Source organism: Bos indicus x Bos taurus, chromosome 3 (genome assembly GCF_003369695.1).
Source record: "Bos indicus x Bos taurus breed Angus x Brahman F1 hybrid chromosome 3, Bos_hybrid_MaternalHap_v2.0, whole genome shotgun sequence".
NCBI lineage: Eukaryota > Metazoa > Chordata > Mammalia > Artiodactyla > Bovidae > Bos > Bos indicus x Bos taurus.
In genome coordinates this window covers 32,638,756-32,664,516 of record NC_040078.1, presented here as the reverse complement: position 1 = coordinate 32,664,516, position 25,761 = coordinate 32,638,756, and the positions used below count along the sequence as shown (strand labels likewise).

Genomic DNA, 25,761 nt, shown 5'->3' with positions numbered 1-25,761 from the left:
CTTCTCTGAATCAATAGGCTAGCAAGTCAAATATTTAATTTGCCAAACTTTTTTGACATTTTATATTTCAGAACTTGATGGAGAAATAAAGGTGAGAAATGATTTTAATATTGTGTATGTTTTAAAATTTTCTCAGGCAAATTTGATCTCATAGCTTCATATTTATTCTATATCAGGAACAACCCATGGTTTATTCTTCTGAAATTAACTATTGTAGAATCTCAATATTTATACCATGAGGAGCTTAAATTATAATGATTTCAAGATCAGAATTCCTTAGGTATTTACTTACATTCAATTTTTTTTCACTTTTTATTTTGACAAAAATTTGTACTTACAGAAAGATTGCAAAAACAATACCCAAAATTTCTGAACCTTCTTCATTCACATTTCTCAAATATTAACATTTTATCACATTTTCTTTATGTTTTCCCAGTTTTCTCATTTGAGAGCTATTGCTGACGTGATATCTTTCCCCCTTAAGTGTTTAGGGTGTATAAAAACAAAATCCTTTTCTTATATATCCACTTTACAATGATCAAAATCAGGATTTTAACACTGATATAATACTATTACCACTCCATAGATTTTATTAGATTCTCCCAATTGCCCCACTAATATTCTTTCTTTCTTTCTTTTTATTTTTTCCTGTTGGAGTTCAATTGTTTTACAATGATGTGTTAGCTTCTGCTGTACAATGAAGTGAATCAGCTATATGTACACATTTATCCTTTCCCTTTTGGCCCACTAATATTCTATATTGTTGATGTTTGGTTGCTAAGTTGTGTCCAACTGTTTATGAGAGTTGCAGCCTTAAGCTGCAGCACACCAGGCTTCCCTGTCCTTCACTATCTCCCAGAGTTTGCTCAAACTCATGTCCATTGAGCTGGTGTTGCCATCCAACTATTTTATCCTCTGTCGCCCTCTTCTCCTCCTGCCCTCAATCTTTCCCAGCATCAGGGTCTTTTCCAATGAAAATACATCATAGTTATGGCCAAAAGATGTTGGTCAAGGTATCAGAGCTTCAGCTTCAGCATCAGTCCTTCCAGTGAATATTCAGGGTTGATTTCCTTTAAGATTGACTGGTTCAATCTCCTTGCAGTCCAAAGGACTCTCCAGCGTCTTCTCCAGCAATGCAATTTGAAAGCATCAGTTCTTCTGTGCTCAACCTTCTTTATGATCCAACTCTCACATCTGTACATGACTATTAGAAAAATCATAGCTTTGACTATATGGAACTTTGTTGGCAAAGTGGTATCTCTGCTTCTTAATATGCTGTCTAGGTTTGTCACAGCTTTCCTTCCAAGGAGCAAGAGTCTTTTAATTTCATGGCTGCAGTCACCATCCACAGTGATTTTGGAGTCTAAGAAAAAAATCTGTAACTGCTTCCACTTTTTCCCCATCTGTTTGCCATTAAGTGATGGGGCTGGATACCATGATCTTGTTTTTTTGAATGTTGAGTTTTAAGCTAGATTTTTTGCTCTCCTTTCACATTCATAAATAAGCTCTTTAGTTCCTCTTTGATTTCTTCCATAAGGGTAGTGTCATCTGCGTATCTGAGGTTATTGATATTTTTCCCGGCAATCTTGATTCCAGCATGTGCTTCATCCAGCTTGGCATTTCGCATGATTTACTCTGCACATAAGTTAAATAAGTAGGCTGACAATACACAGCCTTGACGTACTCCTTTCCCAATTTGGAACCAGTCTATTGTTCCATGTCCTGTTCTAACTGTTGCTTCTTGAGCTGCTTACAGATTTCTCAGGAGACAGGTCAGGTGGTCTTTAAGAATTTTCCACAGTTGGTTGTGATCCATACAGTCAAAGGCTTTAGCATAGGCAGGGAAGCAGAAGTAGATGCTTTTCTGGAATTCCCTTGCTTTCTCTATGATCCGATAAATGTTAGCAATTTGATCTCTGGTTCCTCTGCCTTTTCTAAATCCAGCTTATACGTCTGGAAATTCTTGGTTCATGTACTGCTGAAGCTTAACTTGAAGAATTTTGAGCATTATCTTGCTAGCACATGAAATGAGTGCAATTGTGCAGTAGTTTGAACATTCTTTGGCATTGCTGTTCTTGGCTATTAGAATCTCTGATCATATATTGCTTTTAAGTGTTGTCTATGTAATTTTCTCCTATCTGGAATGGTTCCTGAGTCTTTCTTTGTTTCATGACATTGATATTCTTGAAGACTGCTGCTGCTAAGTCACTTCAGTCGTGTCCGACTCTGTGTGACCCCATAGACGGCAGCCCACCAGGCTCCCCCGTCCCTGGGATTCTCCAGGCAAGAACACCGGAGTGGGTTGCCATTTCCTTCTCCAATGCAGGAAAGTGAAAAGTCAAAGTGAAGTCGCTCAGTCGTGTCCGACTCTTAGTGACCCCATGGACTGCAGCCTACCAGGTTCCTCTGTCCATGGGATTTTCCATGCAAGAGTAAAGACTACTGGCAAATATTTTCTAGATTGTCTCTCTATTTTGGTTTGTCTGATGTTTCCTCATGACTAGATTCAGGCTATTCCAACTTTTGACAGGGATACTTATAGAAATAGCTTTCATTATTTCACAGAGAGTCTTGCCCACTGTGGACATAGCTTGCTGAACACACCATGGACAAGTCTCTAGGACAGGGACCTTCTGCATCAAAATTCTACATATTTTATGCTAAGGAAAGAGAATTACTAGTCCATTGACTCTGGAGAAGTTGTAGCTGTTTTATGTAACTGTTCCGGTTTTGAGAGCCACCTTGTTATATAGGTCCTGTCTCAGCTCAGCCACTAGGATCATCTGTGGTTTTTCTGTTGAGTGATGACTTTGCTAAGCTCCCAAATGGAGGAAAATGAGACCCCAGGATCATCTGGATTTGTGTTCCTCATTTGTTTCTCTTCTCTTTGCTTCTTTCTTCTTTCTTTTATGAATCACTGATTCCTCTCCCTGGAGAGCAGCCTTGAAAGGAAATTTTCACCAGAACACGATTTAAGGAAAGAATAAACTGACAGACACATTCTTTTGATGAAGTGATGTAGACATGAGAAGAAATTAATGCATAAAGGTTGATGGTTTTGTTTGATTTTAGTAACACCCCTCCACCCATAACTGCTTATTACTCCATAAATAGACATACTTGCAAACCCACATCCTACCTCAGCCACTGTTCACAGGGGTTCAAACTGTGAAAAATGGAAAGAGTCCTCCTGGAGGTTCATCACATTGTAGGGAGGGAGTTGAATGATGAAGTGGGAGATGAGTACCCAGGCCATGGGACAATGGAAGGAACGTAGGCTTGGGAGGATGAAAGACCTTGGCCTATGCCCTGTCTTTGTTGATTATTAGCTGGGTGATCTTATGCTGGTTACATAGGCTGTCTGAGCCTTGGACTTCCTGTTTGAAAAGTGGGGCTAAATTTATAGATAAAATTTATTTATGAAGAGCTCGGCCTTTTGCAGAGTTTGATGAACTATATTATTTATCTAAATTTATTTTGTCATGAGGGCCATAATTTGGGAGCACTTATAGAGAACAGATTTCTTCTCTTATTTAGAAAAAAAACTTGTGTTAGTTATGGCCCCAGTGATGAATCTAAGACCTCCACAGACTCTGTGTAGGAATAAATGGGAAACCAATAACTACTTGCTGGATACCATGTTCTTCTATGTAAATTGTCAAATAGATCTGTATATTAAAAAAATGTCTGGGAAGATGTTCACCAAAAATGTTAAAGGTGGTTATCTCTGGGATGTGGGGTTGCAGAGATTTTGTTTCCTTTTTTGTATTCTCTATATTGTTTAAATTTTTTTTTAACAAGAGCACACAAAACTTAAAGATATTACAAAAAATGAAACGGGCAAAGGATTACTAAAAGGACTTCTGGCACCTAATGTATTTTATTCCTCAAGATCTAGCAGAATATACAATGGAGAAAAGACAATCTCTTTAACAAGTGGTGCTGGGAAAACTGGTCAACCACTTGTAAAAGAATGAAACTAGAACACTTTCTAACACCATACACAAAAATAAACTCAAAATGGATTAAAGATCTAAATGTAACACCAAAAACTATTAAACTCCTAGAGGAGAACATAGGCAAAACACTCTCTGACATAAATCACAGCAGAATCCTCTATGACCCACCTGCCAGAATATTGGAAATAAAAGCAAAAATAAACAAATGGGACCTAATTAAAATTAAAAGCTTCTGCACAACAAAGGAAACTCTAAGCAAGGTGAAAAGACAGCCTTCAGAATGGGAGAAAATAATAGCAAATGAAGCAACGGACAAAGAATTAATCTCAAAAATATACAAGCAACTCCTGCAGTTGAATTCCAGATAATAAAAGACCCAGTCAAAAAGTGGGCCAAAGAACTAAACAGACATTTCTCCAAAGAATACATACAGATGGCTAACAAACACATGAAAAGATGCTCAACATCACTCGTTATCAGAGAGATGCAAATCAAAATCACAATGAGGTACCATTTCACACCAGTCAGAATGGCTGCGATCCAAAAGTCTACAAACAATAAATGCTGGAGAGGGTGTGGAGAAAAGGGAACCCTCTTACACTCTTGGTGGGAATGCAAACTAGTACAGTCACTATGGAGAACAGTGTGGAGATTCCTTTAAAAACTAGAAATAGAACTGCCATACAACCCAGAAATCCCACTGCTGGGCATACACACTGAGGAAACCAGAATTGAAAGATACGTGTACCTAAATGTTCATTGCAGCACTGTTTATAATAGCCAGGGCATGGAAGCAACCTAGATGTCCATCAGCAGATGAATGGATAAGAAATCTGTGGTACATATCCACAATGGAATATTACTCAGCCATTAAAAAGAATACATTTGAATCAGTTCTAATGAGGTGGATGAAACTGGAGCCTATTATACAGAGTGAAGTAAGCCAGAAAGAAAAACACCAATACAATATACTAACACATATATATGGAACTTAGGAAGAAGGTAATGATAACCCTGTATGTGGGACAGCAAAAGAGACACAGAGGTATTGAACAGTCTTTTGGACTCTGTGGGAGAGGGCGAGGGTGGGATGATTTGGGAGAATGGCATTGAAACATACAAAATATCATATGTGAAATGAATCACCAGTCCAGGTTTGATGCATGATACAGGGTGCTTTGGACTGGGGCACTGGGATGACCCAGAGGGATGGTATGGGGAGGGAGGTGGGAGGGGGTTCAGTATGGGGAACACATGTATACTCATGGTGGATTCATGTCAATGTATGGCAAAACCAATACAATATTGTAAAGTAAAATTAATTAAGTAATTAATTTAAAAAAAATTAAAAAAAAAATCTAGCAGAAATTTCAGAGTCACCCTTAAGAATGGACTGTTAGGGAAGTTCTAGATTTGATCTTTCAGTTTTCGTTGAACCCGGCAGTCTGGTACTGAGCCACCCAGGAAATATTTTGTCCTTTAGCTAATAAGGTATGAATTATTGTATCACCACTTTAAAGAAGAAGAAATTGGGAAAGTCAGAGAGGTTAAGGAAATTGCCCAGGACCATACTTCTGGTAAGCACAAATGTTAGAATTCAAAACTAAACCTACCCAAGTCCAGTACTAGAGTTTGCCAAACTATGTTCCATGGAATGCAATATTCTCTGAGCTGTGAAATACTATAAGCTGTTAATAAGTAATCTGTAATACATGAATAGGTTTGTAGTTATATAAGTAGACGTTTCTCTTAGAGACTCACAATGTACATTAGTATATAACAGTTTTCTCAGAAGTTGATCAGAAAAAAAAAAACTTCATTGTTTATGTTTTATTTTATTTGATCTCACTTCTGAAATGATTAACCATAGATTCCTCTCACTCCCTATGGTTTTGCTTGTTTTTGTTTTAGGAATACTTACTAACATCTCATAAATATAGTAGTCTAACACCAAAGTTTTTTGGGTGTATCCAAAGTTCTGATTGAACTTGAATCAGTTAAGGCTGGAGAGCAAGAAGTGATACTTTCTTGGGACTCCTGTCTGACCTTAGCCACTTCTAGGCTTGATTAGATTCAAGACTATATTCAATGACCCATAAGTATGGGTCAGAGAAAAACAGATTGAACTAGAAATTAATGGGACCGTTTATCAGCCCAAGAGCTCTTTTCTTGAAGAAAACTAAAGGGTGAACTTCCTTTCTGGCCTCCACAGTGGGGTGTGGGAGGTACCACACCTAACGGCAGTTTAGTCACAGAGGTTTCCTGGAAGCTGATGTCGGGGATTTTTTTCACAGGACCACATGAGTGACAGATTTTGACTGCAGAAGTGTGTCAGTTTTTCCAGTGGGGTTGGCAGGGGTGGTAACTCCATAACTGACCAGCCACAGTGATAAAAGGAAAGAGGGAAGAGGTGGCACTCTCTCTGTGAAAACTGGGATCATCATTGAATACAGTAAAAGTGTTAAAAATCTTCACAAAATGGGCAGTTTTTCTCCCTTAATTCAGTGCAAGACTACGTGGAAAATCAGGGAAGGAGAAAGAGATTCTCTTTCCTGTCTGTGAAGGAAAGGATCAGTGGGGACATCCCCCGGTTTGTGGGCATCTCATTAGTGGGTGCTCTGTGGACAATTAGATTACAGGGCCTGAAGCAGTTGTCACAGGCTCTGAGGATATTGGACATGAGGTGACTCTAGGAGGCACCTGGCCCAATCTCCTTCTGGGTCAGTTATTTTCTCACGTCCAGAAGATTAGTTTAGTGGCACAGTAAATCTCAAGTCCAAAGCTCCTCACTCTATAGTGTCGTGTTCATTCCACTCCATCAGATTATTCAGAATTAACAAGCAAAGTTCCAGTCATTTGTTCTTTCAACAATCTCACTTTTTTAGTGTAATCAGTTACTGTGTTAAGACTCAAGAATTCAAGGATGAATAAACTACCTCCTACCCTCAAGGAGCTGACATTCTAGTCAACCGAGTCTTGGAATGATGAGTAACTAATCAAATTATGGGGTCAGAGGAAAATAAAGGGGCAAATTCCAGGAAAGTGCCACTGAACAATTGAAAGAAAGGAAGCACGGAGAAAAGTATCCAACATTACTTGCTAGATTTTAAAGTATAAGCCTCGGAATGTTACTATGAATTTGGAGAGATGGAGAGGAGAAAATTAAGAAGGGCCTTTTGACATGCATATACACACAGAGGATGAGATGGCTGGATGGCATCACCGACTCAATGGACTTGAGTCTGAGTGAACTCCAGGAGTTGGTGATGGACAGGGAGGCCTGGCGTGCTGCGATTCATGGGGTCGCGAAGAGTCGGACACGACTGAGTGACTGAACTGAACTGAATACACACATAAAACCATGACTACAAACATTGTAAAGCAAATATATTTCAATTAAAAAAAAACCCAAACAGATAGAGAAAAATGAAGTTGTAAGTTTTCCTCAAAATTAAAAAAAAAAAAGACCATCACTACAATCAAAGTAACAAATATGTTCACCACTCACAAAAGATTGTGCATGGTCTTTTGTGATCCCTGCCTCTTGTTCTTCCCTGCTCTATTTACCCCCACTCTCACACTCCTCTACCCTAGGGAATCACTCATTTGCTTTCTGCTCTTATACTTTTCATTTTCTAAAATTTTATATAGTCTAACCACACATTAGGTACTCCTTTTTGGCTAACTTCTTTCACTCACCTTAATCATTTGGAGATTCACCTACATTCTAACATGTAGCAACAGTTCCTTCTTTTTATTCCCAAGAAGTATACCATTATATAGTTTTACCACCATTTATTCATCCATTCACCTATTGTTAGAGCTTTAGGCTATAGATTAGCTTCCTGGACCTGATTCCAATATATATGTGGGTGGCAGCTTTTCCAAACCAGCAAGCAATTCTTGGATACCAGCAGAGTGTCCAATAATTCAACTCAATTCTAACAATGTCTACCCAGAAATAGAATCAGATTCCACAAGCAAAGGGCTCAGTCTCACAAGGCTGCTTGTCCATTTAAAATACCAGCCCCAAGTCCAAGTGTTACCCAAGCTTCTGACCCACCTACTTCCTATAAGTCAGAGGTTCCCATAACCCCATCCTTGGGTGCAACTTATTTACCAAAAAAGCTCACAGAACTCAGGAGAATCCATTTACTCACTAGACTACTGCTTTAATACAAACAATATGTAATGTCAGATGAAGAGATACATAGGATGAAGTCCTAACAAAAGGTCTTTATGTCTGTATGAAGCTTGGAACCAGAATGATAGCACATAAAAATGTTCTGGTTCTCCCCCAAGTGGAAGCTTTCTGAACTCCTCCCTTTTTTTTTTTTTTTTTTTTGTGGAGGTATGATTGACTAATTCACTTGGTGATTGATTCAACCTCTATTCCCCTCTCCCCTCCTTGAAAATCAAGGAATGAGACTAAGTTTCGATCTTCTATTCACAGTTGGTTCTCCTGGCAACTAGGCTCTATCCTTTGGTGCTTTGCAAAGTTCACCTTCATAAAAGATACATGCCCTTCAATGATCTTAGCAGTACCATTTAGGATAGTCAGGACATGGAAGCAACCTAAATGTCCATCAACAGACGAATGGATAAAGAAGATATGGCACATGGATACAATGTAATATTACTCAGCCACAAAAAGAATGAAATAATGCCATCTGTGGCAACTTGAATGGACCTCAGTTCAGTTCAGTCATTCAGTCATGTCCGACTCTTTGCGACCCCATGGACTACAGCATGCTAGGCTTCGATGTCCATCACTATACACAAAACTATATGTCAATAAAACTCCTGGAGCTTGCTCAAACTCATGTCCGTCTCCAACCCTATCATCCTCTGTTGCCCCCCCTTCTCCTCCCACCTTTAATCTTTCCCAGCATCAGGGTCTCTTCCAATGAGTCAGTTCTTTGCATCAGGTGGCCAAAGTATTGGAGTTTCAGCTTTAGCATCAGTCTTTCCAATGAATATTCAGTACTGATTTCCTTGAGGATGGACTGGTTTGATTTCCATGCAGTCCAAGGGACTCTCAAGAGTCTTTTCCAACACCACAGTTCAAAAGCATCAATTCTTCAGTGCTCCACTTTCTTTATAGTCCAATTCTCACATCCATACATGACTACTGGAAAAACCATAGCTTTGACTAGACAGACCTTTGTTGTTAAAGTCTCTGCTTTTTCATATGCTCATAGCTTCATATGGTCATAGCTTTTCTTCCAAGGAGCAAGCATCTTTTAATTTCATGGCTGCAGTCACCATATGCAGTGATTTTGGAGCTCAAGAAAATAAAGTCTGTCACTATTTCCATTGTTTCCCCATCTATTTGCCACGAAGTGATAGGACCGGATGCCATGATCTTAGTTTTCTGAATGTTGAGCTTTAAGCCAACTTTTTTCACTCTCCTCCTTCACTTTCATCAATAGGCTCTTTAGTTCTTTTTTGCTTTCTGCCATATGGACAGTGTCATCTGCATATCTGAGGTTATTGATATTTCTCCCAGCAATCTTGATTCCAGCTTGTGTTTCATTCAGCCTGGCATTTTGCATGATATACTCTGCATATAAGTTAAATAAGCAGGGTGACAATATACAGCCTTGATGTACTCCTTTCCCTATTTGGAACCAGTCTCTTGTTCCATGTCAAGTTCTAACTGTTGCTTTTTGACCTGCATATAGATTTCTCAGGAGGCAGGTAAGGTGGTCTGGTATTCTTATCTCTTTCAGAATTTTCCACAGTTTGTTGTGATCCATACAGCCAAAGGCTTTGGTGAAGTCAATAAAGCAAAAGTAGATGTTTTTTCTGGAGCTCTCTTGCTTTTTCAATGATTCAACAGATGTTAGCAATTTGCTCTCTGGTTCCTCTGCCTTTTCTAAATCCAGCCTGAACATCTGGAAGTTCACAGTTCACATACTGTTGAAGCCTGGCTTGGAGAATTTTGAGCATTACTTTGCTAGCATGTGAGATGCGTGCAATTGTGTGGTAGTTTGAACATCCTTTGGAAAGTTTGTTTTCTCTGTCTATGAATCTGTTCTCCTTTGTAAATAAGTTAGTTTATGTCATTTTTTTAATATTTCATGTAAGAGTGATATCTATGTTATTTGTCTTTGTCTTACTTACTTCACTTAATATGATACAGTCAGGGAAAGGAGAGAGATAATTAGTAGTTTGGGATTAACATATATACACTACTATATATAGAATAGGTAAACAACAAGAACTTACTATTAGCATAGGAAACTCTACTCAATATCTTATAATAATGGAAAAGAAACTGAAAAAAATATATATATCATAACTGAATCAGTTTGCTGTACATGTAAAACTAAAACAATGTTGTAAATTAACTATATGTCAATAAAAAATAAGTCACCTTCATTAGCATTAACCCAGTTGTGGTGGTAAGGGCTTGTTATGAATAACAAGATACCTTTATGGTTCTGAATTATTTTCAGGAGTTGAGGATGAGAGACCAAATACTATATATCAAAAAATGTTCTGATTGTTCTTATTGCTCAGTGTATTCCCAAGAGTTTTGGGAGCTGTGAGCCAGGAACTATGGATGAAGATCAAATGTTTCTGAGAAATATATTTTAGTCATCATAATATGTTTCTTATAAGTCACAATATCACAGGTTGTTTCCAGTGTGTGGCTATCAAATCCCAAAGAACAGCACTAAATGCTATGGAAATTCAAAGATTTTCAGCTGTATTGATAAAGGAGGTAACATTTCAGTGGACACATTCAAATGAGTGTAGTCCTTTTGGGCAGCTAACCCTTGATTATGAGGCCTGGAAAACACTCAAATTCATGTTAATAAGCATGGATTCCATTTACCGAGTACTGGTTGTATATCAGTCTCTGTGATAAGATGATTTAATATTCACTTCTACCCTGTGAGGTATAAGTATTATCCCATTTTACATAGGAATAAATTGTGACTAGAAATGTTAAGCAAGTTTCCAAATCTCACATACTTGTTTGGTGGTATATGTGAGAGTTGAAATCAAATGTGACTTCAAAGTTTGTGTAGTAAATCATCACACTTCTTTAAAATTAATTTTTATTGTAATATAGTTACTTTAAAATGTTGTATTAGTTTCTACTGTACAGCAAGATGAATGAGCTATACCTGTATATATATATATATATATATATAGCTTCTCTTTTTTGGATTTCCTTCCCATTTAGGTCACCACAAGGCTCTGAGTAGAGTTATCCAAGGTATACAGTAGGCTCTCATTAGTTGTCTATTTTATACATAGTATTAATAGTGTATACATATTAAAAATAAATTTTAAAAAAGCAAAAAAATAGTGTTCATATGTCAGTCCCAATCTCCCAATTCATCCCACCCTCACCTTTCCCCTCTTGGTCCCCATATGTTTGCCCCCTACATCTGTGTCTCTGTTTCTGCTTTGCAAATAAGATCATCTATACCATTTTTCTAGATTCCACATATATGCATTAATATACGATATTTGTTTTTCTGACTTACTTCATTCTGTTTGACAGTCTCTAGGTCCATCCACGTCTCTACAAGTGACCTGGTTTTATTCTTTTTTGTGGCTGAGTAATATTCTGTTGTGTATATGTACTACAACTTTTTTATTCATTCCTCTGTTGATGGACATTTAGGTTGCTACCATATTCTGACTATTGTAATACTACAGCAGTGAACATTGGGGTGCATGTGTCTTTTGGAATTATGATTTTTTCTGGGTATATGCCAGTAGCGGGATTGCTGGGTTATATGACAGTTCTATTTTAGTTTTTAAAGGAATCTCCGTACTCCCTAACACCACACACAAAAATAAGCGCAAAATAGATTAAAGGCCTGAATATAAGAAAAAAAGTGAAAGTTGCTCAGTCTTGTCCAACTCTTTGCGACCCCATGGACTGTAGTCCATGAAACTCTCCAGGCCAGAATACTGGAGTGGGTAGCCTTTCCCTTCTCCAGGGGATCTTCCTGACCTAGGGATCAAACCCAGGTATCCTGCATTGCAGGCTGATTCTTTACCAGCTGAGCCCCAAGGGAAGCCCTGAATGTGAGACCAGGTAATATAAAACCCTTAGGCTTATTTATACCCTAAATGAACTATCCCTTAAGATCATCTCATTTCTGGGCATCTTGATACTGCAAGGACAGTATAATGGATTATAAAAGCAATCCATGAACTAGAAAAGGCATAGTTATATTGGGAGAAAAACAACAAATTGACATTCTGCTTTATATATCAGTCTTATGTGCAGTTTTAAAATATGAGTCCTTCTATATAACCTCATTAATTCTGAAAGAAAATTAAAAATTGTGTATCTGGATCTCTAGAATTGAGGACCAGACTTTGAATATTGATGTCCTCTACTGAAAAATGAAATTCTATTTTTTAAAAATTCAAGCTCTCATTGCTAATCTCTTTTCATTTCTTCATTGGATATTTGTTGGTCAGTTTTATCTCTGCTGTAAGACTGACATTCTCTGGAAGATAGTTATTGCTTAGTAATGGTTATATCTCCCACAGCACCTAGAACAGAAAACATCATATATGTTTCTTTGGTAAAAGAATGACTGAGGCATAGGTATGCTCCCTCCACTTTCATGTAGAGAAGTTTGTAGACCAAATGTAGAGTGTATATGCATCTCGGGGTATTTAAGAAACTGGTGGATCAAGTCACTGACCTCCCCAGATGATTGACCAGATTATCCCTTATCCCCCAGATGCCTGCTTTGTGTCACTGTAATTCACCCTCCTCTAAGAATGGCTTTACTATGTGCTTCTAGAGGGCTTAATTAAATGTTAAGCACTCTGGCTTGCTGAACTGAAGCAAAAGTGAATGTCCAAGATGAGCTAATTGGTACCTCGATTCAGAGACTAAAAGAGCAAGAAGTTTGGGGAAACTTTCCAGAGAAGATTCACAGCTAAAACTCACAGTGATGCTGGAGACCCTTGAACCCTGAACATTTGTGTCCTCTGATCTCTGGTGCCACTTTGCAGAGTCAGGTTACTCACATCCTCTCTTCTTCCTTCTACTTTTTAGGGCAAGAATATCTCAAGCATGGGCATGAGTAGCTTGAAATTGCTGAAGTTTGTCCTGTTTTTCTTCAATTTGATCTTTTGGGTAAGTGTGTCTTTTCTGAGCATGATTAAGCTCACCTCTTCCTAGCTACACTCTACTTCTCTCTCCTCTCCTGAAGAGCCTGATGTGGAGTGCAATTCATGCATGCAAAGGTCATGTGCAGTACACCCAGCCTAAGAAGAAGGGAATGATAATTTTCTCTCCTATTCCCATCCTGCTGTAAGAAAAGCCTGCAAAAATGAAAGACACCAGTGTGACTGGTGAGGCTGTTTCTCTGGGAGCTTTAGGCTATTTTGCTCACTGCTGACATCTATGGGTGAGAAACCTAAGATTCTACACTCCCTGTATTGAATGCCCCTTTTTTTCTTGCTCCCCAGACCCCAACCCTGAATCCTTGGAAAAAATAGCTGATCAAAAAGGAAGTCCCCTTTTCTGGGGAGGTTTAACTATATTAAGGCTTCCCTGGTGATGCAGACAGTAAAGAATCTGCCTGCAATGCAGGAGACCAGGGTTCAATCCTTGTGCCGTGAAGATCCTCTGGAGAAGGGAATGACAACCCACTCCAGTATTCTTGTCTGGAGAATTCTGTGGATAGATAGAGGAGCCTGGGGGAGGTCGGGGGGAGCAGTGTATAATCCATGGGGTCACAAAAAGCTGGACAGGACTGAGAGGCTAACACTTTAACTGTATCAAATTTAGCAATTGAATTTCAGACATAGGTTGAGTTGTTACTCATGTTTCTATGAGAAGATTCTTAAAAGTTTGGCTTCTCTAATCTTCTGCCAAGAAAGATGAACTTCTCAACCAGTGTATTCCCTTTACAAAGGGAAGACCACATATAAGCAGTTGAGCCAGTAAGGAGTAGGTATCTGAATCATGAAGATCTAGAAAAAGAAGTAGGAATCTGAATCATGAAAATACTGTGTTATCCATAGGAATGACCTTTTTGATATCTGATATGAATAGGATGAGGTATGCGTGGGACATCACAGGAGATGATACCTATTTTTTAGGCACTTGGAGAAATCTGGGTGAAGAGTTTGTTGGCTAGGGCCAATGGGGAAAAATGATTCTAATGTCAAGTAAGGGGGTATGAGGAGATATTTAAGAACCACCTTGCATTTCAGAATGTTATGTGATTCTTCTTTTCAGTTCTGTGGCTGCTGCATTTTGGGCCTTGGGATCTACCTCCTGATCCACAGCAAGTTTGGAGTACTCTTCCATAACCTCCCTTCTCTCACGCTGGGCAATGTGCTTGTCATTGTGGGTTCCGTCATCATGGTGGTTGCCTTCCTGGGCTGCATGGGATCCATCAAGGAGAATAAGTGCCTGCTTATGTCGGTGAGTGACTCTCACAGCTGATGCGCCTAAGTGGGGGAGGTGGGCATGATGTCTTAAACCACAGGCAAGACGTTTTCTGGTAGCTCATCTATTAGTGCAAAGAAATTGTTGGAACATGAAGTTGGCTCCTCAGCTCAGTCCAGTGTGTCTAGGCCCATAGTATTTTGTTTCTGAGAGGGATAAATAAGAGAAGATATCACTGTCCTCCTTAGTATCCATTTTACACTGTTAATGATGACCCTTATCAGTATAATTTGCATTCATAGCTTTTTATTTATTCTTTATATATGGTTGAAATCAAGCATCATCCATCTACCTAAATCTTCCTCACATTAGTGTATATTCCCAGGATCTGACTCAGAGTCACTCACTGGTGGAAAATCTAGTCTCTAGATTCTTCTGAGTATTGTGACCCTCCTAAGATGGCAGAGGATATGTATGTGTCTCAGATCTATACTAGCTACACCACAGTGTGAGTGGCCCAGCTGGGTGAGAGCCTAGGCTGAGGCCATTGGGGTCTAACGTGAGAGATACTAGAGCTTTTCACTTTCTCCCTGTTGGCTAACTAGCCTCAGGAGCACCTTTAGACTTAGGCTTTGCCTATAAGCTCTATGAAAGAAGAGTTTCTCATTTCTCTGGTGTGCCCACACAGAGCTCGATAATAAAGCACCACTCTATCCATAAATACAGGTTCCCAATCACTTTTCTTCTTCCTCAAGTCATGTGGTTAATCTTCTTTCCTTTATGTGTTAAACTGAAGCCAAAAGATAGAATAAGAAAGTCCTTGTTCTCAGATAGTTCCCAGACTATTAGCAAAAGATGGAAGATAATAGACGTGGGAAAAAGGTTTTAAATAATCAAAGTTTGTGTTGGGGTAAAACAATGAAAGAAAATGAAAAAGTGAAAATGTGTTTGCTGTTAAGTGTGATTAGCACAAACATCTAAAATTGGAGATGAATATGAGTGAAGATCATGACTGGAGCACCTCTTCTCCCTGTCTGTACAGGGCTCCTCTCAATCTCTATTATCACCTTCCTCCACCCCCAAATAGCCCTCTGCTTGCAGAAAGAACCAGGCCCCATGTGCAGAAGACACAGGATTTAGTTTACTAGTCTTTTGCTCAACTGTTTCAGTTAGCTAATGTCAAAACTGCTTCACTGATTCAACAAATGGTAATCCATATTCACTATGCACCTGGAACTCAGTAGATGCAATGGGAAGAAGAGAGAGAAGCTGGAAGACAGCTGATCTGCCCTCTAGAGTCTTGAAGTCTGGTTGTAGGAAAAGAACAGATATTCCTCACAAAACATGAAAAAGCCTATGAAAGCTCGAGTAGGTGGGAACTTCTGCCCATGTACAGAGATCTGCCTTTATGCTCCCAGGGTAGAGTGGGAGTGGGGGAGTAGCTGGGCTCAGTGCTGTGAGCATCTCTTTGCTTTGCCCCAGTTCTTTGTCCTGCTGCTGATTATCCTCCTTGCTGAGGTGACCTTGGCCATCCTGCTGTTTGTGTACGAACAGAAGGTAAGTTATAAAAAACACAATTCATTGTTGGATTGCTAAGAGTGGACAGGGGGTGTGGGGAGGAGAAGTTGGCACAAGTAAGTCCTATGATAGAGCTAGAGTCAAAGTGGAAGGATGAAGGAAAAAGAGATTGTAATTAGGGAGAAAAAAAATTATGAAGGTGATTGTATTTGAGTGGTGCTTTGAAGGATGAATGGGAAGAACAGTAAAAATCAAGTTTATCTTCCCCTTATTTACCTATTTACTTTTCTCCATCTATCTGGAAGTAAAGTCTCCAGTGCCTCAGTGTCTAAGTGTCTAAAGTGTCTAAGTGCCTAGGAGAACCCATGTTTGGTTTGCCCCTTTGCATCCTTTGTAAACCCAGGGTTTTGGAAGGTCAAGAAAATGCTGTATGTTTCTTCCTTCATTGCCATCCCATCCTCAGCATTTCTTCCTATATATAAGCTCCCTCCCCTGACTTAGTTCTGAAGAGATCGTTTGGAAGGGATGAGCAAATGGAACTATTTTATTAGCCTGCATTAGAAATTCCCTGTTCCTTGAACTCACCTGCTTTTTACAATGCCTCCTCTGCTGGAATGTGCCCCATACAGTTGAAAGAATACGTGGCTGAGGGTTTGACCGAGAGCATCCAGCGATACAACTCAGACAACAGCACCAAGGCAGCGTGGGACTCCATCCAGTCATTTGTGAGTACAAAATCCTCCTTAGCTCAGCCCAGATGTAATTTCCCAGCCCCAGTCCCTGGGCACTGGAAGGGTCTCTCTTTCATGAAACCTTCAAAATCTAAGGTCCACAGCCTCTAAGTTCAGAATAATGCTTGGCTGTCAGAAACAGGAGAGCATGAGAATCAGCCTGGTTGGTACAAAGGTGTCTATTAATACATTCTCTCTTTTACCCTTTACCCACTCTGGCTCATTGTTTCAGCCCTAGTAAGATGTAAGAAAGACCCAAACATGTCATACTAGATTAGTTTATGTATTTTCCAATTTTTTTTTCTGAAAACAGAAATTATTTAATATAGAAAATCTCTTTTGAATTCCTGAGTAGCCCAACACATTCTTTTTACCTAGCTCACCAGAACCCCATTTCTCATGCCCCTCCCCGCCACAAACATATATTTTAACTCAGCATTCCTTCCTTGGTGTGCTGGGGTCAGGGAGCCAGTCTGACAATGGCATAGTTTGTGTCTCAGACAATACCATTATGACCATTTGGAGCCACCTGTGGCCCTGCCATGCCTGCTTAGCGTGGGGTAAAAGAAATAGCACAGGAATTAAAGTCCAGAGACCGGGATTGGGTGGCTTTGGGAAAGTCACTTAACTTTCTGGATCCCTATTCTTCTTTCTTTTAAAGATCCAGTTTATAAACCTTTTATTATAGAATTTCTAGGCTGATATAAGAGAAAAGCAAATAATAGTAAAATGAATCTGTGGGTACATATCACCCAGCTTCAACAGTTAACATTTTGGCAATATTATTTTAGCTAATCCTCTGTGCATTTTTTGCTAGGACTTTTTAAAGCAAATAATAGATATATCATTTCAAAATTAAATATGAAGATAATAACTTTGTTTAAAAAAAACAATTTGTGTGTGTGTGTGTGTGTGTGTTTAAGCTCTGAGAAACCATAAAGTGATGCAAAATCACCTAGGTGATTCCATATATGGAAAGAGCAACTTTGGCATTCTAGTCAAAGTAATCAAAATCAATTTTTTTCAAGAAGGTGAGAATTTGAAACTGTGTTGAAATAAGACAGAACATTTTGTTATCTTAAACTCACATTTCTCCTTGCATTTTAAAAATGTTTTCCCTTTTCTCTGGTTTAATAAAAGTTACATAGCATTTAAGTACACATTTAGCAAATGGAATTTAACAAACATATGTATATCCATTTTAAAAATAATATAATAACAAGTAAGCTCTTTACTGATCATTTTTGGTCAAAAGACAAATTTCCAATAGTGACTTAAGTTGTTGAAACCATAAATAATGGTAAAGATTTAATTCTTACCTAATGAGATTAGTGGCTTAGTTAGCAGCTTTATTTGCATGCATGTACACCCGTGGCAGATTCAGGTCAATGTATGGCAAAACCAATACAATATTGTAAGGTAATTAGCCTCCAATTAAAATAAATAAATTAAAAAAAAACACAATTTTTAAAGAGCAGTCTTGTTGTTGTTCAGTTGCTCAGTTGTGTCTGATTCTTTGCAACCCCATGGACTGCAGGATGCCAGGCCTCTCTGTCCTTCAACATCTCCTGGAGCCTGCTCAAACTCATGTCCATTGTCCAAGAGCAGTCTTAGGTTTACAACAAATCTGAAAGGGAGGTACAGAGATATCCCATATACTTCCACACATGTATAGTCTCCCCCATTATCCACATCACTCACCAGAATGGTACTTTTTTAAAATAAAGGCTGAGCCTACATTGACACATAATTATCACCCAAGGTCCATAGTTTACATTAGGGTTCACTCTTGGTGTTACACATTCTATGCGTTTGAAAAAATTTATAATGACATATATGCATCATTATAATATCATGCAGAATAGCTTTGCCCTCCTGAAAACCCTCTGTGTTCCCTCCTCCTCCTCCCCTCATCCTTCACAGCCACTGATCTTGTTATTTTTCAATAGTTTTGCCTCTTTCAGAATGTCATATAGTTGAAGTCATACTGTTTATAAGCTTTTCAAATTGCCTTCTTCCACTTAGTAATATGCATTTAAGATTCCTCCTTGTCTTTTCATGACTTGATAGCTCCATTCTTTTTAGTGTTAATATTCCATTGTCTGGATATACCACAGCTTACTTACTCATTCACTTATTGAAGGACATCTTGATAGTGTCCAAGTTTTGGCAATTAAGAATAAAGCTTCCATAATCATTAATGAGCAGCATTTTTGTTTGTGGACATAAGTTTTATACTTCTTTGCATAAATACCAGAGTGTGGTTGATGGATCATTTAGTAAAAGTATGCATAATTTGTAAGAAACCTCCAAATGGTCTTCTGAAGCATCTGTACCACTTCTCATTCCCACCAGCAATGTATGAAAGTTCCTGTCGCTCCACATCCTCACCAGTATTTAGCGTCAGTGTTCCAGATTTTGACCATCCTCATAAGTGTGTACTGGTAGCTCATTACTTTAATTTTCATTTCCTTGATGACATATGATGTAGATTTTCATATGTTTATTTTGCATTTCTATATCTTCTTTGGTGAGGTGTCTGTTAAGTTTGTTGGTTCATTTTTTAATCAGGTTAGTTGTTATCTTATTGCTCAGTTTTAAGAGGGTTGTCTCTCTCTTTTATATATAGATTTTTAGCTAACAGTCATTTATCATATGTGTCTTTTGCAAATATTTTCTCCAAGTCTGTGGCTTGTCTTCTATTTCTCCAGATACTGTCTCTTGCAGAATAGAAGTTTTTAATTTTAGCCAAGTCCAACTTATCCATTATTTCTTTCATGAATCATACTTTTGGTGTGATTTCTAAAAAGATATAATCATAACCAAGGTCATGTAGGTTTTCTCCCGTATTATCTTCTAAGATTTTTGTAGTGTTGTATTTTACTCTTAGATCTATAATCTATTTTGAGTTAACTTTTGTGAGTGGTTTGGGTTCTCTGTCTCTGTTTGTTTATTTTTGTTTGTTCGTTTTTGTGTTTTTGTTTTTGGTATATGAATGTCTAATTTTTCCAGCACCATTTGTTGAGTTATCTTTTTTGCATTGTATTGCTTCTTTGTCAAAGATCAGTTGACTGTATTTACGCAGGCCTGCTTCTGGGCTCTCTATATCTATTTGTCTGTTCTTTCACCAATACCTGCTGCCCCACCCAGGCCCTGGGTCACCTTTGTATTCTAAGGTTTGAATCATTTCTTTGGTCATGGCCACCCCAGATCACTTGCTGCAGTGTGACATGGAATGAGTGGGGAAAGAGCATTTGCTCGACTCGGGTTGGGGCATGCCCACAGGTAGTTGCAAGCAACCTGGCACCCACTAAAGCAGACCTCTCTCCACCTTGCCTTAGAGGAAAGACAGCATGCCTGTGGTCCTCATGGTGGAGTCCAGGTTTCTACAGCTCTCTTGTTAATTCAAACAGTCTGCCAATCAACAAAGGGACCCTGTCTCCCCAGTGTAGGACCCCAGGACTGGGGCTCCAGATTTGTGGCTCTCAACTTCTCACTCCCCAGAGTGGGTGGTGTCCCACCCATGTACACCCCTTTTTACTCTGAGTCCCCTCCCAGGGTCACAGGTCCTGAACTCCTGATTACATGTGTATCTTTCTTACAGCCTTAGTTGTACAGGAGTCCTTCTGCGCTTTTTTAGTTAGTTTTCAGTGAGAATTGTTCCACATGTAGATGTAATTTTGATGTGTTTCTGAGGGGAGGTGAGGTATGCTAACTCCTGGATTTCTAGTTTAGCACTTATACCTACATTTTAGGGAAGGAAAATAAATGTTGGCCATTCCCACCGTGACATACTACCACAGGCCTACCACCTGAACTTAATAGCAAGAAGGTTATGGGGAACTTTATACCAGCCCAGAGGGAAAGAAATCTCAAGGTGCATCAACCTGTCCACTCATAGGGCGGAAAAGCCCACAGAGACTCCACATATTCAGATCTCTTGTTTGTGAACCAGAGAGGCACCTGCTCTGTAGGGAGCTTCTTCTTTTCCTGTCCATTTAGAATGCAATATCTTGTGAGTTACTTGACAGACAGTAGGGAAAGTGCCCACCCCCGCCACCTCCATGTGTCTATGATTTGCTTGGGTATGAAAGTTTGAAAGTGAAAGTCACTCAGTTGTGTCCAACTCTTTGTGACCCCATGGTCCATGGCCCACCAGGCTCCTCTGTCCATGGGATTCTCCAGGCAAGAATACTGGAGTGGGTTCCCATTCTCTTCTCCAGGTGATCTTCCTAATCCAGAGATTGAACCCAGGTCTCCTGCATTGTAGGCAGACTCTTTGCCATCTGAGCCACTAGGGAAGCCCTTGTTTGGGTATGATTGCTCCTTTCTATATAGATGGGGGCTATGGACATCAAGACTCCATACGCACCTCTCATCTACCCTAAGCCATCCCAAATTTGACAAACCTTGGGAATCTGGAGATTATTTGATCTACTTCACAGCAGGGGAAAAACATACTATTTAGAGTCACTATAGTTAAACATAGAGGTTCCATAAACAGGAGTCACATAGCAAGGGGATTTTTGGTCACCAGCCCAAGCCACTGTATACATTTGGTGCAGATGAGTGGCTGAAGTTTTCACAGAATCCCCTTGGTACTGGAGATAGGCCACAGACCCAGAAGTAAGGATAGTTGTGGACCTCTGCGTATGTTTGGGCCACAGGAGAGGAACATATTTCCAGTAACTAGAGCCAAATAGTCCATGAGGCAAACACTGTGGGTGACAACAGAGATGTTTTAGGGGTAAAAGATAAGACAAAATCTCATTCATGAGTAGCATTGGAGAAAACTATCCCCAATTTTGGCTTTTTTCCCAGTGGGTGATACTGTCAGGGGAGTGTGTAATTTCCTTGGTTCTGTCTCATTGCAGCAAAGATTTGAAACAATGGACAAGTGTTACAGCTCTGTTACAGTTTAGTTTTATTTGGCAAGCGAAGGATAGTACATCCTTGAGGCATGAGGAGGGGCCAACCCAAAAAGGGAGGATCAATCCTGGCTCCTCTTTTTATATGTTTTGTCTCCTCCCCATGAACCTGCCATATGTAAACTGGGATAGCCAGGAAGGCTGTTTGTTTCACCTCAGGTTCTCACGCCAGTCCTCGGATTTTCTTTTGTTCCATTTTCTCAGGCTTCTTCGTTTCTTTGTCTTTTAGCTACTGCCATTTTGGACTCTTTTTTCCTATTCTAACTACCTAACAACACTACACAAATTGTCCTTTAATATCTCCAGGTTCAGTTCAGCTCAGTTGTGTGCAACTCTTTGCGACCTCATGATCGCAGCATGCCAGGCCTCCCTGTCATCACCAACTTCCCGAGTTCACTCAGACTCATGTCCATCGAGTCAGTGATGCCATCCAGCCATCTCATCCTCTGTCGTCCCCTTCTCCTCCTGCCTCCAATCCCTCCCAGCATCAGAGTCTTTTCCAATGAGTCAAGTCTTCGCATCAGGTGGCCAAAGTATTGGAGTTTCAGCTTTAGCATTATTCCTTCCAAAGATATCCCACGGCTGATCTCCTTCAGAATGGACTGGTTGGATCTCCTTGCAGTCCAAGGGACTCTCAAGAGTCTTCTCCAACACCACAGTTCAAAAGCATCAATTCTTTGGCACTCAGCCTTCTTCACAGTCCAACTCTCACATCCATACATGACCAATGGAAAAACCATAGCCTTGACTAGATGGACCTTTGTTGGCAAAGTAATGTCTCTGCTTTTGAATATGCTATCTAGGTTGGTCATAACTTTCCTTCCAAGGAGTAAGCGCCTTTTAATTTCATGGCTGCAGTCACCATCTGCAGTGATTTTGGAGCCCCCAAAAATAAAGTCTGACACTGTTTCCACTGTTTCCCCATCTATTTCCCACGAAGTGATGGGACCAGATGCCATGATCTTCGTTTTCTGAATGTTGAGTTTTAAGCCAACTTTTTCACTCTCCACTTTCACTTTCATCAAGAGGCTTTTGAGTTCCTCTTCACTTTCTGCCATAAGGGTGGTGTCATCTGCATATCTGAGGTTATTGATATTTCTCCCAGCAATCTTGATTCCAGCTTGTGTTTCTCCCAGTCCAGCATTTCTCATGATGTACTCTGCATATAAGTTAAATAAGCAGGGTGACAATATACAGCCTGATGTACTCCATTTCCTATTTGGAACCAGTCTGTTGTTCCTTGTCCAGTTCTAACTGTTGCTTCCTGACCTGCACACAGATTTCTCAGGAGGCAGGTCAGGTGGTCTGGTATTCCCATCTCTTAAAGAATTTTCCACAGTTTATTGTGATCCACACAGTCAAAGGCTTTGGCATAGTGAATAAAGCAGAAATAGATGTTTTTCTGGAACTCTCTTGCTTTTTCCATGATCCAGCAGATGTTGGCAATTTGATCTCTGGTTCCTCTGCCTTTTCTAAAACCAGCTTGAACATCAGGAAGTTCACGGTTCACGAATTGGTGAAGCCTGGCTTGGAGAATTTTGAGCATTCCTTTACTAGCATGTGAGATGAGTGCAATTGTGTGGTAGTTTGAACATTCTTTGGCATTGCCTTTCTTTAGGATTGGAATGAAAACTGACCTTTTCCAGTCCTGTGGCCACTGCTGAGTTTTCCAAATTTGCTGGCATATTGAGTGCAGTACTTTAACAGCATCATCTTTCAGGATTTGAAATAGCTACACTGGAATTCTATCACCTCCACTAGCTTTGTTCATAGTGATGCTTTCTAAAGCACACTTGACTTCACATTCCAGGATGTCTGACTCTAGATGAGTGATCACACCTTCGTGATTATCTGGGTTGTGAAGATTTTTTTTTGTACGGTTTTTCTGTGTATTCTTGCCATCTCTTCTTAATATCTTCTGCTTCTGTTAGGTCCACACCATTTCTGTCCTTTATCGAGCCCATCTTTGCATGAAATGTTCCCTTGGTATCTGTAATTTTCTTGAAGAGATCTCTAGTCTTTTCCATTCTATTGTTTTCCTCTATTTCTTTGCATTGATTGCTGAGGAAGGCTTTCTTATCTCTTGCTATTGTTTGGAACTCTGCATTCAAATGCTTATATCTTGCCTTTTCTCCTTTGCTTTTCGCTTCTCTTCTTTTCACAGCTATTTGTAAAGCCTCCCCAGACAGCCATTTTGCTTTTTTGCATTTCTTTTCCATGAGGATGGTCTTAATCCCTGTCTCCTGTGCAATGTCACGAACCTCTGTCCATAGTTCATCAGGCACTCTGTCTATCAGATCTAGGCCCTTAAATCTATTTCTCACTTCCACTGTATAATCATAAGGGATTTGATTTAAGTCATACCTGAATGGTCTAGTGGTTTCCCCTACTTTCTTCAATTTAAGTCTGAATTTGGTAATAAGGAGTTCATGATCTGAGCCACAGTCAGCTCCTGGTCTTGTTTTTGTTGACTGTATAGAGCTTCTCCATCTTTGGCTGCAAAGAATATAATCAATCTGATTTCGGTGTTGACCATCTGGTGATGTCCATGTGTAGAGTCTTCTCTTGTGTTGTTGGAAGAGGGTGTTTGCTATGACCAGTGCATTTTCTTGGCAAAACTCTATTAGCCTTTGCCCTGTTTCATTCCGTATTCCAAGGCCAAATTTGCCTGATGTTTCTTGACTTCCTACTTTTGCATTCCAGTCCCCTATAATGAAAAGGACATCTTTTGGGGGTGTTAGTTCTAAAAGGTCTTGTAGGTCTTCATAGAACCGTTCAACTTCAGCTTCTTCAGCATTACTGGTTGGGGCATAGACTTGGATTACTGTGATATTGAATGGTTTGCCTTGGAAATGAACAGAGATCATTCTGTCGTTTTTGAGATTGCATCCAAGTACTGCATTTCGGACTCTGTTGCTAACCATGATGGCTACTCCATTTCTTCTCAGGGATTCCTGCCCACAGTAGTAGATATAATGGTCATCTGAGTTAAATTCACCCATTCCAGTCCATATTAGTTCTCTGATTCTTAGAATGTCGACATTCACTCTTGCCATCTCTCCTTTGACCACTTCCTATTTGCCTTGATTCATGGACCTGACATTCCAGGTTCCTATACAGTATTGCTCTTTACAGCATCGGGCCTTGCTTCTATCACCAGTCACACCCACAGCTGGGTATTGTTTTTGCTTTGGCTCCATTCCTTCATTCTTTCTGGAGTTATTTCTCCACTGATCTTCAGTAGCATATTGGGCACCTACTGACCTGGGGAGTTCCTCTTTCAGTATCCTATCATTTTGCCTTTTCATACTGTTCATGGGGTTCTCAAGGCAAGAATTGGTTGACATTCCCTTCTCCAGTGGGCCACATTCTGTCAGATCGCTCCACCATGACCCGCCTGTCTTTGGTTGCCCCATGGGCATGGCTTAGTTTCATTGAGTTAGACAAGGCTGTGGTCCTAGTGTGATTAGATTGACTAGTTTGAATATGGTTTCATTGTGTCTGCTCTCTGATGCCCTCTTGCAACATCTACCATCTTACTTGGGTTTCTCTTACCTTGCACAAGGGGTATCTCCTCACGGCCCCCCTTTCTGACGTTCAACGTGGGATAGCTCCTCTAGGCCCTCCTGTGCCCGGGCAGCCACCACTCCTTGGATGTGGGGATTGCTCCTCCCGGCCGCCACCCCTGGCCTTGGGCGTGGGGGCGTGGGGGCGTGGGGGCGTGGAGTAGCTCCTCCCGGCCGCCACCATTTGCAGATGGGGCTCAGTGGGAATCCACCTGAGTAAACCTACTTCTTGTGGGTTTAGCTCACTGTACTAATGCTTCTGGAGAGGTGATTTGGGCCCGAAGGGGTCCCATTTCTATATAAACTTTCTATATAAAAGTTTTCTATAAAACTTTTTTATTGTCCATCTGGACTGAAGGTGATACTGGAAGCAAATCCTGTCTCCCAAGGGGTTAGGATACCAAGCCACTTGGAATGGAGAGAACAATTTAAACACCAATGAATTTTAGTAACACCAGGTGGGATGTCCCGTAGCTTCCCCCTAAAAATCAAACAAACAAACAAAAAACCCACAAGATCTTCATCCCACCTGACAGGCCCAAGGCTTCCTTTTTTTAAAACTTTTAAATTTATTTTGGGGTGTATACTCTGATGTTGGGAAAGATTGAAGGCAAAAGAGAAGGGGGTGGCAGAAGATGAAATTGTTAGATAGCATCACTGACTCAAATG

General features: G+C 39.9%; 1 protein-coding gene across 1 annotated transcript in view; it reads left to right on the top strand.

The window, feature by feature from the left end:
* CD53 (CD53 molecule) overlaps positions 1-25,761 on the top strand; it is a 38,830-nt gene that overhangs the window by 4,094 nt on the left and 8,975 nt on the right. The window contains exons 2-5 of the mRNA XM_027536221.1: positions 13,006-13,086; positions 14,197-14,385; positions 15,832-15,906; positions 16,497-16,592. Of these exons, the coding sequence (XP_027392022.1) occupies positions 13,024-13,086; positions 14,197-14,385; positions 15,832-15,906; positions 16,497-16,592 (423 nt within the window). The 5' untranslated portion in view covers positions 13,006-13,023. The remainder of the gene's footprint in view (positions 1-13,005; positions 13,087-14,196; positions 14,386-15,831; positions 15,907-16,496; positions 16,593-25,761) is intronic.